Genomic DNA, 17,586 nt, shown 5'->3' on the forward strand with positions numbered 1-17,586 from the left:
GCTGCAAGTGAACCTGCTCTGGCAACAACCAAGCTTACTGAAGGTTCCCAAGAACTATGATGAAATATTTGAGGTGAGCAAAAATTTCCTGTTTTCTTCAGGACTGATACAACATCACTCATGGATAATCATTGTTTTCAGTTCTATCATAAACGAAAATGTTGCAAATGTGGCAAGGTTCCCAAGGATCCTACTGTATGCCTCATGTGTGGCACCATGGTTTGTCTGAAGGAGAACTGTTGCCGCCAACCGGTGGGCGAGTCTCATGTCCTAGAGACAGTCAAACATGCGTGGGATTGTGGTGGAGGCACTGGGATCTTCCTTGCCGTCAACTCTTCCACAATTGTAGTTATCCGTGGAAAACGTGCTTGCATATGGGGCTCTATTTACTTAGACATGTTTGGTGAAGAAGATAAGGAACTCAAGTGAGTATTTGAATGCCAGGGTGCTTGTAGAGCCAAAAAATGTTCCGTCAGGTATTGATCGGCGAAACCTTAGTCATTCGGAACCTCCACATGGAAAAGTCACCAAACCTAGTCACCAAAAGAACGACAATAATTAACAGTGAGCTACTTACCTTTTAGGCGTGGTAAGCCGTTGTTCCTTCATCAAGAGCGATATCGTCTGTTGGAGCATCAATGGAGGACTCACAAGTTTGACCATACTAACCGGAAATGGGTGATGCATCGGGACACAATATAAATGTGCTCTGGGCTTCCACATGATTTGTCTACATACCGTTAGTTAATGAAAAGAAATAAGTTCCTACTGACAAGAAGAAGATCTGACTGGCAAGAGAAATTCCTTCCCCAAGATCTGTATTAAATGAATTCACTTTTCTTGATGTGCTTGTTTCTCAAAGAAAGCGGTTCCCAAGCATCTATTATGCAATACTGTAAAGCGTACATGTCACAAAAAAATTATATCGATCAACTTCAAGATCTATTTTTTCGCCATGAAGAACTGAACGCACCTACACATTGCAATGTTACAAAATCTGTATATCAAGTTGCTTAAAGAATAAACACTTTAGATGACTGAGCAAAATAAAGTTCTCCTTAAATTGTTCAAATAATGACGAGTGCGGAGTTACCTCTCTTCGTCGCTTTAAAAATAGGCTAAATTGCAAAAAAAGGTTGACAAATAAAGGAAAAAGTACAATTCATTTTTAATTGATGTCCTGAAATCCCGGTCAATAAACAAACTGTTAGAATGCATCACGCGTCTTGTATTTCGCAAGATTCTGTCTAATTTCAATTGGCAACCAACTCGGTTTGGTTTTCACCGGTGAAGAAGGAACCTTGATAGATATCCGGATTGGCCTCGACCAAATCCATTGTAAGTGCAGTTTCATCGTTTTCCAAAGTAACGCCCTCAGTTGGTATCTGTCCTTGTCCTTGTCCATCATCGGCAAACACAACTTGTTCCTCTTTGATATCCTCTTCTGCATCATCGTCATACAATGGCTCTAATATATTATTTAAGGTGTCCAAAGAATTGGATTCATTTGGTGGCAATTGCCTAATGGGATTGGCAGGGTGGTCTGGATTCGCCAAGATCTGACGCCAGTCTTCGTCATGAATGCAAATAGCGATCAAGGAATGGATGAAATGACAGGTCTCATTCTGATCACATTCATCAGTCTCGTTGCAAACTAGAAGATATTTAAGATCGTTCATAGATGTGTTGTGCCTTGCAGAGAGGGTCAGATAATTATTGATCAACATTTTTTGGTTTGAATCGGTTGCCATAAACTTGTTTTGCTTTGATAAGAAGTTTAAATCAAAAATGTCTACCAGTTACCAGGGTAGTAGTAACGAAATTACAAGTAAAGAAAGTGCAAGTAACGAAATTTCAGTAATTCTTTTCTTTTGTCGAAAAAGGAACTCTAATCCCATTACATTTTAAAATCTCTCGGTAACTGAGGAAACTTCAAGCTATTAGGCAATCTTAACAGAAATAATCAACTTTTCATATAACCTAAAGAAGGAAGCCCAGGGCTGAAAATTGGGCTCGCTTTTAACGACAATGAATGTGTGTTGTGTCAAACCTTGTTACATTTGCGTTGCTTTATAGTTCATATCTTCTCATTCAAACTCTTTTGAATTAAAAAAAAACTAAATCAGAGCAAAATCTTCCTTTGCCTTGAGTATGTTGCACCAAATTTCTCAATTGTTGAAAATTTTGAAAATACCGATGATTTTATTCTCCGTCATTGGTTGAGTTCAGTAAAAAGATGTCATTTTTAGATGTGAAATATCTAAATAAAAAAGTTAACAAATCTTTCCTTACCTTTGATGTTTCCAAAAAAAAGCTAAATTGATTTTGCAACATAACATAATATATGACTCCTTAACTTTGTCCAGATTCAGAATCTGAATATATTTTTTTCTGACTTCTTAAATTCGCCTCCAAAGTTTCTAATTTCAAAAAGGCATGAGGCATGTTTTCCTCATAAGATTGATACTCTTGGAGTAGTTCAAATTTGGAAAGGAATTAATTTTTTGTCATGCATTTTCCACATTAGTTTAGCTAAACGAGCTTGGTCAAAAATGGAAGTAATGCAGTATTAGCTTACATACATACACACAGCACATTGATTAATCTAACTTTTCAATATTGGAGTCACAATGGCAAAGCTGTTAATAAGAAGTTTGAATTTAAGCTGGATTCAAGATTCTCTGGATCAGGTCTCACCCTGGTTTGGGATTCAAAACTTGAGACCTCAGAGACCCCCCTCACTTCCATCACTAATGCTAAGCAAATCAAAATTATCAATCCTCATTAGCCATAACATGTTGGCAGGATAACCTTAAATTTTAGTGTTTGAAACAACAACAAAACCATTAATTTAGCAAAGTATGGTCTTCAGGGGGCTGAAAAGCCTGAACTATTGGTCATCTTAAATTTTAGTAAAAGTAATTGTAATGGGTAACGCCATTACATTTTTGGGCGAGTAACAGTAATCCGTTCCTTTTATTGAGGAACGACTAATGCCCTGCTAGTTACCTGTATGGCCGATCCATTAAACTTTTCTTCCCCTAGGTCTAATAACAAATGCAACAAATGCTGGTAAAAAAAACCTACTGCTTACCTTTTCCTCGATAGCATTGGATGCCATTCAGAAACCCGATCGCGAAGATAACTTGGAAAAACAACATGGTGCCAGTTTGCTCAGGCCTCGGATTAGAACTGGCAATTTAAAGGGCAAATCTCGAGGCTTTTAGATTGCCATTAAGACTCCTGATTGGAGTTATTTTGACCGAAATTTATGGGAATTCGCCTAGAAGCCTGAAAATAAATGTCAAACCGTCCAATGGCTTTTAAAGGGTTTGAATGCAAGGCCACACTCACTTCGAAAATGCTGTGGTTTGTGATTAGGACTGATTGAAAGGATACTTAAAGCCATCCTCAAATTTCACTGAGATCCAAGTTCTTCCACGACGATGAAAGAAGTTTCTTAATAAATATAAGGTAAAAAATATGAAAGAGACAAAAACATGCTTGTTATGGTTCATTCAAATTCCATATATTTTCCTGCACCATTCCCCAACTGCGTAACGGATGCATATAGATGCCCTTACCTGTTTACACACTCTCACCCACGTCCTCCATGGTTCTTTTCAGTTCTACCGACTTCTCCCATAATTTTCGATAAAAATGTTTGAGGAACACCTCTGCACTTTCAACCCCACAAAACTACACCTGAGCCCAATTTTTTAGACCTCGATCACACATCAGTTTTGGGTCGCCCCGATCTCGAAGTCAGTTTTGCTTAAGCGCAGCCCAGAATTATTTTGGTTCGTGTACCCTTCTCCCTGACTGGAAGAAAACAAGTTGAATGCTCTAAATCCAAAATGATCGGAAGGTTTCGAAAAAGAACGGGAAACATATAGCTCGATCCCGCGAAAAAAGTTTTCCTTAAACGCCAAACTTGTTCCCAGATCATGGCCAAACGTCGACCTCAATGAGAATCAAACGACGCAGTCTCCGTCGATCTTTTCAGAGGACCCGCCATCTTCAGACGCATTACTTCCATGCAATTTTAGACGTTGAATTTCAGTTGGTTGTAATTGCAAGACACATAAGCGTCATTTTCGAATAAGCTGGGCACAATAAATAGGAGGCCGTTTTGGGGGACCTTTTTAGGTTACAAAACGTAGTCACGCTCCACTAAATGATGTTCAAACTTGGAACATCTGATCTTCAATCACGCAACTTTCCCTTCATATCGCTTACTCCCCTTCTTTTTTGACGAACGTTAACGTTTTATGAGGCAAATTGTTAAAAACCAGCGAAAAGTTCATTCCGTCTTAAGATGGCGATCGGGAATGGTCCACCTCTTTTGAAAACCGCTCGTTAGGTTTCATTCTTACTCCCATGTGAGTACTTTCTGAACTTTGTGGTTCATGTTATAGCATTGACGCTCAATTGAAAATATCATGAATGGTAAAATTATTCAACAAGTACAATTTTCGTTATCTTGTTTTCAAATTTGTGCTTATCGTGACCAAGGAAATCCATTTCTTCAAAACCGTGACATCCGTTTAGGACGAAAACGACTTTTTGACAGAAATCAATCGAGGTTGCACTTTCAGGAAAATATTGTTCCGTGAGTAAGATTACGCAAGAAAACAGTGAATATTCCGAGGGTGAGGGATGTCAAAATATGTAAAAAGAGAAAAGACAATTGAATAATTTTCAGATCCTCCACTGACAATTGAAATTTTTTAGACTTTGTGACAAAAGCATGGCAGTCCAATAGAGTATTGATGGAACAACTTCATAGATGTATGCTCTTATCACAGTGTATGGCTCGTCAACAGTCACACTTAGTAACTGAGTAGTCGGAGAAACGGACGTTTGGGATGAGAATGAGCAAGACGCCCAAGTTCTGTCGCGGCCCCGTCCTGGATCTTGCATTTGAAAAACCAAATTCTATGAATTCGTATGAACTTCTGTACTAAATCTCATTTTTTTCGTCTAAATAATTGGGCCTTGGTTCCTTAATAAATAGAACGTTAAGAAAAAGAAAGAACGAAATTGCTTTCGACAAAGCTTTATGAATAGAGCGGTTAAAAACACTTAATTTCAATAAAAAAAATTTTTTTTGAATATTTCAGCCATTTTCTCGAAAGTAAATATTTAGACGTTTTCAATCGCGTGGGTAACATTTTGCGCATTTGCATGATATTTTGGCAATTCAAGAACCAAACACATGAATTCGTAGATTTTTGGTCCAACTCTCAAGTGCTATGCATATGGTATCTAATTCAAAACAGCATGGCCTCTAGCAGAAATAAGGCGGGTTCATCGAGCGGGATGATCATTGAAAGAATAGGAAGAAGAGTACAAATGAGTTTTTTTTGCTTGTCCAACATTACTAACTACAGTAACTATGATACAATGGAATTTTCTAGTGTCCTAGAATTTCCTACTATGGCAGGTTGATGCCTGCGCTATCTACTGGGTGTTTCATAATGATCTGGACTGGTCTCAGAGGGTAACCCGCTGGAGGTTAGGCAAAAAAATGAATTTAGTTTTTAGCGTTTCACAGATTTTTCACAAAAATTGCGAATATGCATAAGGAATTAGGACCATTATTGAACAGAGAGAGATATACATTTGTCTAAGAAAATAGGAGAATTAGACAAGTTTTTTTTTGTCCTGAAAACCACTCCAAGTGACCCTCAAACAAGAAGAACAGTTGAACATTGATTGATTGGTTCGAAATCTAATTAGCAAGCTGGGTGCTGACTAACAAGCTTCTTCTTAGGTTAAATCAATCCTTAATACAGGGCCCTATTAAATCCCATCCTGAAGAAGCTAACAATCTAGTCACATTGCAGTGATATTTTACTCACCATCTTGAGAACTTGACTACCCAAAATGAAGCAAAAAATACTTTTAGACCAAACTCAAAGGCAAATCTGCACTTCAAGAAACATAAATTCGAAGACCTACTGGTATGCTAATGCATTTCAGTAATAAATATTTTCTAAATATTTGCAGCTTTTTCAATGAAATATGATTTAAATACCTAGTCGTTTTTTGTACAATGTTTTTACCAGCCCTGATTATGAGCCACTCAAGACCTTTGGCGTTGGGCCTTCCACATTTAGAGCTATTCCTCTTTCTTTGTCTTATCTGGACTGGACCATTATCTGGACTCTGGATTCTCTGATCTTTGCTAACAACGTTGTAGATCTTAGCCCCGCCCACAGACGAATAAAAGTTACTTTGGCATCGAATAGAAGATCATGTTAAGAAGAAGGTAGAGTCCCTAGTAATGTCAAGGTAACTATTTTTGACAACGATCTGGATTTCACCCTCAATAGCAAAACAAGTTATGTACCAACTTTTACCGGGCAATGGCATTGCCTCTTACGTAATGGCCAACTCCCTATTCTTGCCAGGTTTACCCCTTAAATTAGGACGTTAGTCGTTCCTCAACAAAAAGAACGGACTACAATGACAATTACTTTGGTCAAAAAGAGTAATTCATTACACAAGATTTCACTCTGAGTTAGGTTTTTTTAATTCAAGAGAATTTGAATGAGAAGATATAAACAATAAATGAGTGCAAATGTAACAAGGTTTGACACAACACACATTCATTATAGTTAAAAGCGAGCACAATTTTCAGCCCTTTGCTTCTTTCCTAAGGATACATGACGATTCAAAAGAAACGGAAATTTCCGTTAAGATTGGCTAAAAGCTTAAATTTTTGTCAGTTGCCAAGGGAGAAACGAATAATTCAATTGTCACTCTGGAGAATGAAAAAAGGAACGAGTAACGAGTAATTTTTGGGTCTTTTGAGTCTTTACAATTATAGCATTTAAAAATATAATGGGATAGCAGTTCCTATTTCGAAAAAAGGAACGGATTATTGTTATTTTGTTACTACTGCCCTGCCTCTAATGTTTAATGGACAATTCACTCTAATACCTGAAGTCAAATTGTCTCTCTTCTGCTTACCTGTTTTTAAAATTGTTTTTACAGCCATTCCACAGCCCGTACTTTGCATTTATGTTCGGATTTCTTCTTATTTTGAAGCATTTCATCAATTTTAGGGTCAATTTTGCTTTTGTCTTAGAGCTTTTTCTTCCATTGTTGTGCCTATTTCAGTGCATAAAACCAAGTTTTAGTGCATATTCTGTCCGTTTCTAATGATCACCCTAACCTTGCCCTTTTCTTCTAAAGTTCCAAATGCAGATTTTGGGCCTAAATTTGATCCATTTAGTTCATTGGCCCATCTTTGGATCGTATCACGCACTCATTGTGAATAAAGTGAACGGTTCAGGCGATACCAAATTTTCAGATTCATCATTGGTCCATTCCTCCAGTTGTCCATCACTCGTCCCTCCCTTGTTAGGGTAAACGTTATTCTCCACCGATTAGTTGGCGGTGCTACTTTTATATGCTTAACCTCAACTCATCAAACCTAATCTAACCTGACCTAACCTAACCCAACCCAACCTAACACGATATTAGTATCCTTTAATATCTCTCTCCAAACCTTTTAACAGTTTGTCACAAATTTAAAAATGACCACCGCCAACTAATCGGTGGAGAATAACGTTTATCCCCTTGTTAGTCTGTCGCTTTGAATCTCCCGCTCGATTGATTCGGCTGCTCCAAACTGGACGTATCCTGTCCTGTCTGACAGTGGTCCCTGACCAGATTCGCGCTCCAAAGTTCAAATCCATCTGGAGAAGTCTCCGCCCAATCCAGATCTCCCTCCCAACCCTCTGCAAGATTTCACTGGATTGGAGCGTGATTTCCGACTATGGTGTCTCCCAGCCGTGTTTCCATAGCTTCTGGATCCTCCTTGCCCAAGCCCAATCTGGATCAGCATCACCCACAGCAATATCAGGAGCCAACTCAGCCGGACTTGGAACCCTTGGAACCCTTGGAACCGCCCACTCCTCATAATGTCACACCGGGTAATCAATCAGATGATCTTCGTTCAAATGGCTGTTCAATCTGGTCGAAGGTAGAAATTACAGAGAGGTTAAAAGACCAGTTGGATGTATGTAATGCTTAGCTGAATAAGGTAAACGTTATTCTCCACCGATTAGTTGGCGGTGCTCATTTTTATGCTTAACCCGACTTAATCAAACCTAAAGTAACCTTACCTAACCTAACCCAACCTAGCCTAACACGACATTAAAAACCCTTAAAGTCTCTGTCTAAACCTTTTAATCTTTGGCCAAAAATTTAAAAAAATGAGCACCGCCGACTAATCGGTGGAGAATAACGTTTATCGCTGAATAAATAGATATTGGTGGGGCCTTAAAAGGTCATTTCTGGTTGCAGTGAGCCATAAAGCCAAACGATCCATCAAGCAAGTCTTTGCCAAGAAAAGGTTCTATTTGGATATCAAAACCAAGTCCGCCAAGAGTCCCCAAATCAAGAATATAATTGAGGAAATCCAAATTTTAGGCGGGGTAAGTGACCAATACGAAGAATGAATGGAGTGTGATCCGAAAGACTTTTTGATCAACTTTAATGGGCCGTAGTTATAAGTTAGGGACAGGAGAGCTGACACTACTTGTTAAAAGTCATTGGTTCCAACTTACCCGAAATGGGAACTTTTAATGTTTTTGAGATGACACATTATCTATCTTTTTTTCGCCCCAGGCAAAATTAAAACCCCCATCATTTGCCATTGATCATTGTCGAAAAAAATGTAACTTAAACGTCCGTAGAAAGTCCCACTCCAGAAGATTTTAAGTTGCAAAAACAAGTTAGAGGGAAGACGGAAGACATGCCTGCAAATTACTCAAATTATTGTAGATATTGATCTACACTAATTTGAGCACTTTGCTCAAACTTTGTCAGCCAATGATTTCCTTATCGAGAAAAAGCAATTTTAAAATCGAGACCTCAATTTTATTCAAGCTTAAATTTTGGCAGCAATAAATACATTTTTCAACCGTTTGATGATAGATATTCAGCATAAGGTATGGGGGGGGTTAGAATTGGATTACATTTGAACTAGAACTCAAATTGATAATTTCCTCACGTAGCCAAAATTGATTTTCTTTTAATTTCTTGAAAAATAGACTTTCAACTCAACAGAAAATACCGTATCGCTTGACCCAAAATTAGCATTTAATGCGATCCAAAGATCCGACCAAAAATTGACTGGAGCTATTTTGGGAGGCAATCAAAGTCGTGCAGTAATAACTCTATCGAATTTGAATTATTGATCTCCTCGACTCGGCCAGCTACTTAGAGTTTCAACGATTTACTTTTAGAACAAACCACCTCATTTTGATGGGTCTCAATTCTGAATTTTGTGTCACATTATCAAACCATAATCCACTTTAATGTATCTAGATTCGAATCTGATTATGAAATCTATTTTGTATTCGATATCAAATGGGATTTCTTGAACAAAATCCAGATCAAATTCAAATGCGGAGAACAGTTTTTGGGAACGGATTGAAAATTTTGAGACCAAATTCGGATTCCAATAACGAGCAGTTTTCTTGGGATTCGGATTGGTATAATGCTACTTCGTTCGTGTTCAGAGTCAGATGGGATGGGTTGAAGTCGATCAAATCAAAATTTTGACAATTATTGCTCTGATCGGAACCAATCCACCAACCCCTTTCAAATTTTGAAGGTTTGTTTAATCGAAGAGAAATCAAATATTGAATAAAAAACGTGTGTAACACGGATAGTCCCTTTCATCCTCATTTTCATCCCAATAGTGCTCTGAATTATAAATGGTACCGTTAGAAGTGAAGTAGAACTTCAAGAACAAAAAAGTCGCTTAGTTTCGGTCGTAACCTTTGATGAACATCGGCTTTTAGAGGAAGGACATAAGATGAGTTTAAGATTTTTACATATACATGTAGACTTGTAAGGGGAAAGGCCCACGTTAAAAAATGACTAAAAATAAGACATTTTTTGGTAGCTAACATATACAGATTTTGTAACCTATACAAAGAATGTCATTCAGTGTAAAAAATGTCATTTCGGATTGATTAATCACAAACAATATGGAGAAATGGTCAGATGCAATAAGAAAACACTTGGTCTACCTACTAATTGGTGTCAGCCGATATATGAAGCCTCTGAACATTTTGGATTTTGGAGACATACATATCTAAATGATAAGTCAGGGTTAGATGTAACAAAGACTCGCCCCTCTGATTCCACATAAAGAGAATGTTCTTCCAATAATTACATCAAACCCATTTAAAACGAGTGATATGTTTCCTTGTTCCCTTTTTCTGGGGGTGGTCCCGAATACATGGATGATAGTCTATCCATCGATTTGTCATATCGAAAAGTCTTTCTCGCAAAGAAGAACGGTCCATATCATTTCATCTGGAAGATAGAGAATAATTGCAAGCATAAAAAAGACGAACCATTTATCTGTTACCCCGACGAGATAACTTGAATATGAACATTTCCAACTTGGGTTTTTTTTTGCTAGTTCGCCGAAGGAAGAGAGTGCAACTGCATTTCCGCATTGGCCAGGTCTGCACCCACCTGCAGAATGCATTTCGCATCCAAGGCATGACTTAGATCAGGAAATATTACTGGCATGAACCACTGCAACATGGACGAAGGTGCTATGGTCGAGAAAATTATGAACATTTCGGAATTTTGTTTCATTTTCTTATTCTTCCTGAGACGGACAACAGGTCGCTAAAAGTACTTCATTGAACGACTAGATCAATAGTAATTTCCTTCCAATGCTCAGAATGAATGAATTAGTAGCCCTCTTCTGTTAATCAATCAGCACCAGATGGTTAGTTTATTCATTTCATAGAGCGCTATGAAGTGAGCCTTAATCAGGGCCTAGATTCTGATCCAGTCGTTCGATTGAGCTGAAAATTGAAAAACGTACTAGAATCGACCTGGGGTCAGACTCATGTGAAGACAAACGCATTGAAACCAAAAGTCAGATCCCAATCTTAGCATCCCCGTCCATATTCCAGTGGTTCATGAGTGAGACATGTGGATTTGACCCATGCAGAAGCCACTATGTAGCCGCAAAGTCGTGGGTCTAAGAAATAATCCGACGTCTCATTATTTGGTTCTACTCTGGCAAGCTTTGGAGCTTGGAAATGAAAAGAAAAATCTATTTTCTTGTATTTCAAACTTTTCCCCTCCTCGCTTGAAACTTGATTATTTACAATGTGCGTAGTAATAATGTGTTAAGTGTGCTCAAAACTATGCTCAAACAATCAATGGCGAGCCACAAGTTTGTTTTGAAAAAGGATTTTTGAATTAAAACAGGGATCGTGTTTGTCTCTTACTATAACAGATAACCCCTGGCTCTGTACTATCTGGGTAGTGAAATTATCTGTGGTCACCTTGACGAACTTCTGGCGCAGCAAAAGCGATGACTTGACTGTTCCTAGCGGCCGATTCTGAAACTATTATTCAATAACAGCCAAGTCCTCCCCACAATACATTGTTATGTCCAAGTTAGTTTTCGATCAGTGAAATATTGATTGAGATTGGGCGTTGTCTCAAATCGATGATAGATGCAACTAAAGGACTGGTCCCTAGAATTCTAGATGCAACTAATCCTTTTCGTGCTATCAAAGCCCCATCTAGCGGAAAAATTGAACAGGTGGGTAGTTCTCATGTAGTTAAACAACTCCTCTCTCTGCCAGTTTTGTTTATTGCGCCAAACCCACGTAATATTCAAGATTAGTGGCGTCGTGTCTCATTCGTTCACGTTCTCGAAGCGAAAGTAAATGAGGTGGGCCAGAGGAAAAAGAAGAAGCCAACTGAGTCGTTTGTTCCCATAATTCCCTCCTCGATCGAACTAACCCTGAGTTACATACTGCGGAAGAACTGGACTCTGTCTCTTTGCCTTCATCCAGAACTTGGCCAGCCTCCACTGTATGGCCTGCAATCTCCCTTCGTGCTCCCCTTCTCTCGACAGGGTGGCCAAATTGAGCATTGATTCCCTGCATTGTCTGGCCATGACTTAATCAACTCGGTTCGACATGAAAGGAGCAGGAGATAAGGTTTAAAAAACCAACTCCAGTTTGTCTATTAAAAGCCTGTATTTGCCGAGTGATATGAAGCCTCGGGTAGAGGGCAAGCAAATACAGGTGGACAATCAAATATCCTACCAAGAGCCTGTCAATGATAGAGACTACACACACTCTTGGTAAGGTGTTGTCACCACCACCCTAGAAGACAACGAAGCTGTGTTTGTAAAGCTGCGAACGTTTTGCCACAAGTCAGAATTTCAAGTTCTGAAGCGTATACTTGAGAGATTGCGGACAACCCACCCTGGTTCCCGAATCCCGCTTTAAGAGAAGTAGTGCTCCTTCTGTCAAGTCAGACGCTAGTGCCAGTGGCTTAACCGGCACATTTCCTCACCACTCACTCTCCTCCCCATTGTTCTGTGCTCGAATGTAGTAGGCGAGCGAAGCACCAGGGATGCCACGGCTTGGCGCTTCAAACGAGTCAAAGAAGATTGAAAAAATGCCAGAATTATCTGCCATCTGCTAATCCACCACTTGACTCTACCACAAAGGGTTGGAACGTGCGTTATTATGGATTGATTTCAGATGCTATTATTGAGCAAACATTTTCAACATCACATAGCGCTTCTAGTGTGAGCCAATTTCCTGCTCCCTGACGCTTCTCTAGGAAATTCTGTTATCGAATCTACGCCCAGGTGGAGAACCAATCTATAACAATCTCACACTTCCTTTTCAATATATGGAATATTTGATGCTGATGGCTGGTTTCATGGCAGGCAAACCTTAACCCTCCGGTCTCAGCACACACTATTGAAAGGAAATCATACAAATTTAAAACAACAACACTAAGCCTCTACTTACAATTTTTCGTTAAAAAATCATGAGATTCAAACAGGAGTAACTTCCATGGTACTTGCCATTACATTGTCCATTTGAATGAGTATGCCTATGGAACTGGCAAATTTTATCCTTTGTTAGGACTAATTGCCTCCATTTCGATTGGTTAGAGAATTGAACAAGTCCTCAGCTTTGGACCAATTCTCCTATCTAACCCAAGCCTAACTTTAGTTTTGGCGTCGCTGGGACAGGAACGCTGATTTGAGGGGATCTCTCAATTCAAGGCAGCTAGGGATGTAAAGAGTCATTGAGATAACTCAAGTCACGAGCCATTTCCCGAGCTTTTACAGATTCTAAAGTTGGAGTGAGGCACTTGGACGTTAACCAGTATAAACATATAATGGCAAAAGTGGTGAACTGATGTTCATTCTGGTTAACGTCCAAGCCCTAACTCAGAGGTGCGACCGTTTAAAATACTTGCCTCTGGATTTAGATGTCCCTTCTTGTGTCACCGCCTGTCATGATGGTTTACAAGATATACCATATTTTGCAGGATATATCCAAACATGCCGAACTTCAAAACGCTCCCGTTGTATCTAAAACATGGAATGGCCAGAGAACTATAGCCCATTTCCAACGATACTAAAATGCATTTTTCTTTTGTCTTGAATACTCACTATGCCCTATACCGTCACTTAGGATTTTGTATATGTGAAATATTTTAAAAGAAAATATCAGGATCTCTGGGAAGTATCGCTTCAAAAACCAAATCGTCTAAAATTCCATTAGCCGTCAGTAAACCTCAACAATCGTGAGATCTGTTTGAGTAATTCCAGAAAAAATGATGAAGGCATCTTCATTCCCCATGTCAGTGGTCTCAGTGGTGAAGGGCGAAGAGTAAGGCGAGCCAAATCTAGCCAATGTTTGAATGACCAACAGACCCATGAGTCTCGAGTCATCCTATTGAACACTCACTAACAGCCCTAGTTCAAGCCCCCGCTCTGCCTTCTCACTCAACTGGGTAAGCTCTCGCATCCGCGGTCCCGCGGATTCTCTCTCTGGTCTCTCAAGCTGTCCTCGCCCTCAGCTCGATACATGCCAGCTGCTCGGGCGACAAAGAGCGGGCCTGCGGGCCAGGGGGCCGCAGGAGCCCTGAGAAGAGTAGACTGACTGGCCGGAGTGCAGCACGGCTTTAGCGAGTGGAGCAGTGGAGCAGTGAAGCAGTGGACGAGTGAGCTGCTGCCAAAGCCGTCGAGTAGTTTTGTAGGAAATCGTGGATGAGTGCAGGCAAAAAATGGATGATGGATTTCAGGCGAAGAAGACGACGAATTTGGGAACGAAAGAGGGCTTCCAGGCTTTGAGGCGCGGCCATCTTGAAATTGCGGTGCAGTGAAAAGTGCGTCCTTTGGGCCCCGGATCCTATCCACCTTCTGTTCCATGGGTGAGTCCAGATCGCGGAATCCGATCCTTCTCATGGACGTTGTTCATCCGTCTGGCGCAATGATGGGCCCAAAGTGCGGCTAGAGCGCGTGGCAGGGCCTAGAAAACGCCTCACGAGGCATTGTGCGGGCCCTTCGGAGCCGTTGAAACGGCCTGGAACGGGATGGGAGGGTATTTTCAGAGGTCTAGCGACCTTTTTTGACATAATAGAAGATATCAAAACATTTCGAATTGAAGCACAGGCCTGGGCAGGCCTAGACATAAGGCAGAAGCCGGCCGAGCAGGCGGAGGTAAACAGGCTGGGCCAAGGTGAATTCGCCGGGACCACTCAAGTTCTGGACCGCACAGCTGTTTTCGATTGTTGATGGGAGAATGAATGCCTGCGATGCAGGTTTGATGTTGTGTATTTACCAACAACTAAACTAGCAAATTGACTCAACCATGAGGGAGCCTTAAAAAAAATTTGTCATGGAGCCAATGAAATGAGCCTGGAGCTTGTTTGGATTGCCAATTCTTTCTCGACGCCGCTTCATTTCCATTGCCAAGCTTAATATGCTCGAAACCTAAGACTCTGGGAAAATAGTATCTAGGAACTCGGGGTCTAAATGGGGGAATTCTTAATCTACCGTGAACATACAAGTGTCGAGTGACAGCGAAAGCGAATTGTACCAGCTACTTTCATCGAGAAATGAGTTTCATAATTTACCCAAAGGCGGCATGAAATAGCAAGTTCATTGTTACATTCGGATCATCCTTGGCTGAGCTTGATGGTTTGGCTTTCCTTTTCCTTCAGACGATCGAAGAGTTCTTCTCCAAGGAGGTGACCACTGTGATATCCGACGCTCCCGATTGGAAGCTCAAGAGTCCGGGTACCGCCCCCTCGTCGCAGGCCGTGGTTAGCCCACCCACCCCCTGCAGTCTCCAGCCCCTATCCAACGCCTCGTGGTCACCCGCCACGCCCGCCACCCCCACCGAGGAGAAGCGGAAACTCGCGGCCACGCCCAAATCCCGCGTAGAAACCATTTTAGAACGGGCTCACGTCCAAGCTCAGGGCACGTGTGACGTGATCGAGATCGCCCATAAGCTCAAGATCCACATCTGGAGTCTGCACAAGCTCTGGAAGTGGCTGGAGGAGCTCAAGAAGAAGTTCGGCCCGCTCCGGAAAACCGCTGGACCCTGGCGACTCCATCAGCGATCCCAAAGTGTGGATTCCTCGCTTCATTCGCACTCCCATCGGCCCTTGGTCTCGCCCTATATCAAGTTCGAGGCCACTACCCGCCAACATAAGCCCGTGATTCACGAGTTCAAGCGCTTCCCCAAGCTCTTCCTGGGCGGCAAGTTTCTGGGCTCGCCTTTCTATCCTCCGGATTCCAGCCAGAACAAGTTTGTGCACAAGCGATTGAATCTGGAAGACACGCGAGAGAAGGTGGAACCCAGCGAGGAGCCCGACCACCACCGGGATAAACACGCCAAATCCACGCGAAAAGAGTCGGTCCGGTGAGTTGTTGGGAGTGCAGAGTAGAAAAGGGAGTTCATTCTGATCAAGGTTGAAAAGACTCAAAGACGCAGAGAGTATCAAAGGTTAATATAGAAAACAAATAGGATCAACATAAAACACGATAAAGAAGAATTTGGCAACTTGAAAAATTAGTCCTAAGTCATAACCACGGTCAGAATCATGATGACTAAAAGGGAGACAAATTTCAATGGTCAGCAATGGCACGTGATAGTGATGAAAAATAGTCTTCAGATTGAATTTAAGAATTAGTGTTGATTTAACGGTACAGGAATTAATTTTTTAAATGTTTTATTGTGAACTTGCTTCTGGGAATTTATGTTCAAAATGTTTCGGAATTATTCTCCAATTTTCGTAAACTTTTCAAGTGTGAGGGAATACATGTAAGGTTTTTTTTTTTTTTTTTAAATCTAATCGAGTCTTGTTATTTTGGTCCATTTCTTTTTTTTTCCTCTTATGGTTATTTATTATTCAAAGTTAACGTATTTCGACTTTGCAATCTTGAACAATATTGTAAAAAAAAACACCGAACAATAAAATAGCCTTCCAAGCTTCATGAGTACTCTCCATTTGTTACAGAAACCCGCCGAAAACTCCCACCAAGAAACGCCCCGCCACTCCGAGCCAGACCCCGGGCGTGTCGGCCCAAAAGCGTGAGCGCCCCGGTTTCTGCGAGCTCTGCAACCTGGAGTTCACCGACTTAAACACGCACATCGAGACCGAAATGCACGAATACTGGGGACTGAACGCCTCTCATTGGGTCCACGTGGACAGCTGCATCAACGTGCTCAACTCGACCGGGCCAGTCGCTCCTTGTCTGGCCTAAACATTAGCTAAAACAGACCCCACCACCCCCACCAAACCCCACCAAACCCCACCACCCTCCCGCTGCACGCATGAGTGCCCCAGTGTGTGGACATGACCCTAGACAATCGTAGCTTATTATTGAACCGTTCCGTGAGTGTTGCTGCCCCGTTGCCGTCAAACTGTCGCCCCCGGCCCAATTCGAGAAGATGCCCGCTCGCACGGCCCTACTGATCGCCATAGGGGACGTTGTAGAGACTGGACCGCCCACCACCCGCCGAGCCTCATCGGCCTCCGCCTCCTCGTCCACCGCCAAGCTCAAGAACGGCTTTCGGGCGGGCCACTCGGCCGGCGGAAGCCAACACACGCCCAATCGATTGCGGTGCCATTCAGAGACGGCTTCCGAGATTCAAAACTCGGATGATAATCTGTCCACGGTGAGCTCCTTGTCGGATCCGGACGATGATGAAGTTGAGAGTGGTGTCCAAGACGGATTATCTCGAGCTTTGAAGATGAAGACCCGCGGAATCGGGCCCAAGAGTCGGACCCGTCTCTTGAGTGTTGAGAGTGAGAGTACGAGTAATAATGGACTAGGGTTGCATCCCGGGGATGAGATGGACCAGGGTGGACCCCTGAGTCCGCGGACGCGTTCCACGACCAAGCAAGAGAAGAAGCTCAGGGTCAACGCCCCCGAGTTTGACGAGGAAGTGTCCTTCAGGTAAGAAAACATCCCACGAAGTCCACGTGTTCAAAATCATGCATGAACCAACGCGCATATCGGATTTCCATTCCAGTGAGGCTCCCTCCGGTTTGTCAGAAGAAGATTTCGGTGACTCGAACCCGCCGGGCGAGACCAATGGCCACACCCTGGATGATCCCGAGGAAAGTGATGGCAACAATGCTTCACAGGAGACTCGTCTGATCCCGCATAACAGCTCCGAAGGGGCGAAGAAGCGTCGCAAGTCGAGCGCCGAGAAGTTCCTGGAAGACAACTCCGAATATTATGGCATACCGGCT

The 17,586-nt window shown here is 41.7% G+C and overlaps 4 protein-coding genes across 5 annotated transcripts in view; 3 read left to right on the forward strand and 1 right to left on the reverse strand.

Moving 5' to 3' along the window:
- Positions 1 to 1,217, forward strand: part of LOC131881517 (E3 ubiquitin-protein ligase Ubr3-like) — a 28,879-nt gene extending 27,662 nt beyond the window's left edge. Inside the window, exons 26-28 of the mRNA XM_059228404.1 lie at positions 44 to 73; positions 142 to 425; positions 585 to 1,217. Of these exons, the coding sequence (XP_059084387.1) occupies positions 44 to 73; positions 142 to 425; positions 585 to 702 (432 nt within the window). The 3' untranslated portion in view covers positions 703 to 1,217. The remainder of the gene's footprint in view (positions 1 to 43; positions 74 to 141; positions 426 to 584) is intronic.
- LOC131881516 (uncharacterized) lies at positions 1,212 to 3,778 on the reverse strand. Of its 2 annotated transcripts, XR_009373368.1 has the most exons (4): positions 3,585 to 3,778; positions 3,355 to 3,459; positions 3,095 to 3,291; positions 1,212 to 1,654 (listed from the first exon to the last, which is right to left on the reverse strand). XR_009373368.1 is itself a non-coding variant. In XM_059228403.1 (2 exons), exons 1-2 carry the CDS (start codon positions 3,159 to 3,161, stop codon positions 1,254 to 1,256), a joined length of 468 nt encoding a protein of 155 aa, XP_059084386.1. In that variant the 5' UTR covers positions 3,162 to 3,291; the 3' UTR covers positions 1,212 to 1,253. The 2 variants fall into 2 exon arrangements, 1 of the variants encoding a protein (XP_059084386.1); XM_059228403.1 differs by lacking the exons at positions 3,355 to 3,459; positions 3,585 to 3,778.
- Positions 3,779 to 7,640: 3,862 nt separating this feature from the next.
- Positions 7,641 to 16,592, forward strand: LOC131882215 (protein DBF4 homolog B-like). Its single transcript, XM_059229296.1, has 4 exons — positions 7,641 to 7,946; positions 8,320 to 8,450; positions 15,043 to 15,746; positions 16,345 to 16,592. The coding sequence occupies exons 1-4, from the start codon at positions 7,790 to 7,792 to the stop codon at positions 16,589 to 16,591; spliced, it is 1,239 nt and encodes a 412-aa protein (XP_059085279.1). The 5' UTR covers positions 7,641 to 7,789; the 3' UTR covers position 16,592.
- A 186-nt stretch (positions 16,593 to 16,778) lies between these two features.
- Positions 16,779 to 17,586, forward strand: part of LOC131881528 (claspin-like) — a 5,130-nt gene continuing 4,322 nt past the window's right edge. Inside the window, exons 1-2 of the mRNA XM_059228414.1 lie at positions 16,779 to 17,287; positions 17,364 to 17,546. Coding sequence (XP_059084397.1) covers positions 16,779 to 17,287; positions 17,364 to 17,546 — 692 coding nt within the window. The remainder of the gene's footprint in view (positions 17,288 to 17,363; positions 17,547 to 17,586) is intronic.

The sequence above is a fragment of the Tigriopus californicus genome, chromosome 6, assembly GCF_007210705.1.
Source record: "Tigriopus californicus strain San Diego chromosome 6, Tcal_SD_v2.1, whole genome shotgun sequence".
Classification (NCBI taxonomy): domain Eukaryota; kingdom Metazoa; phylum Arthropoda; class Copepoda; order Harpacticoida; family Harpacticidae; genus Tigriopus; species Tigriopus californicus.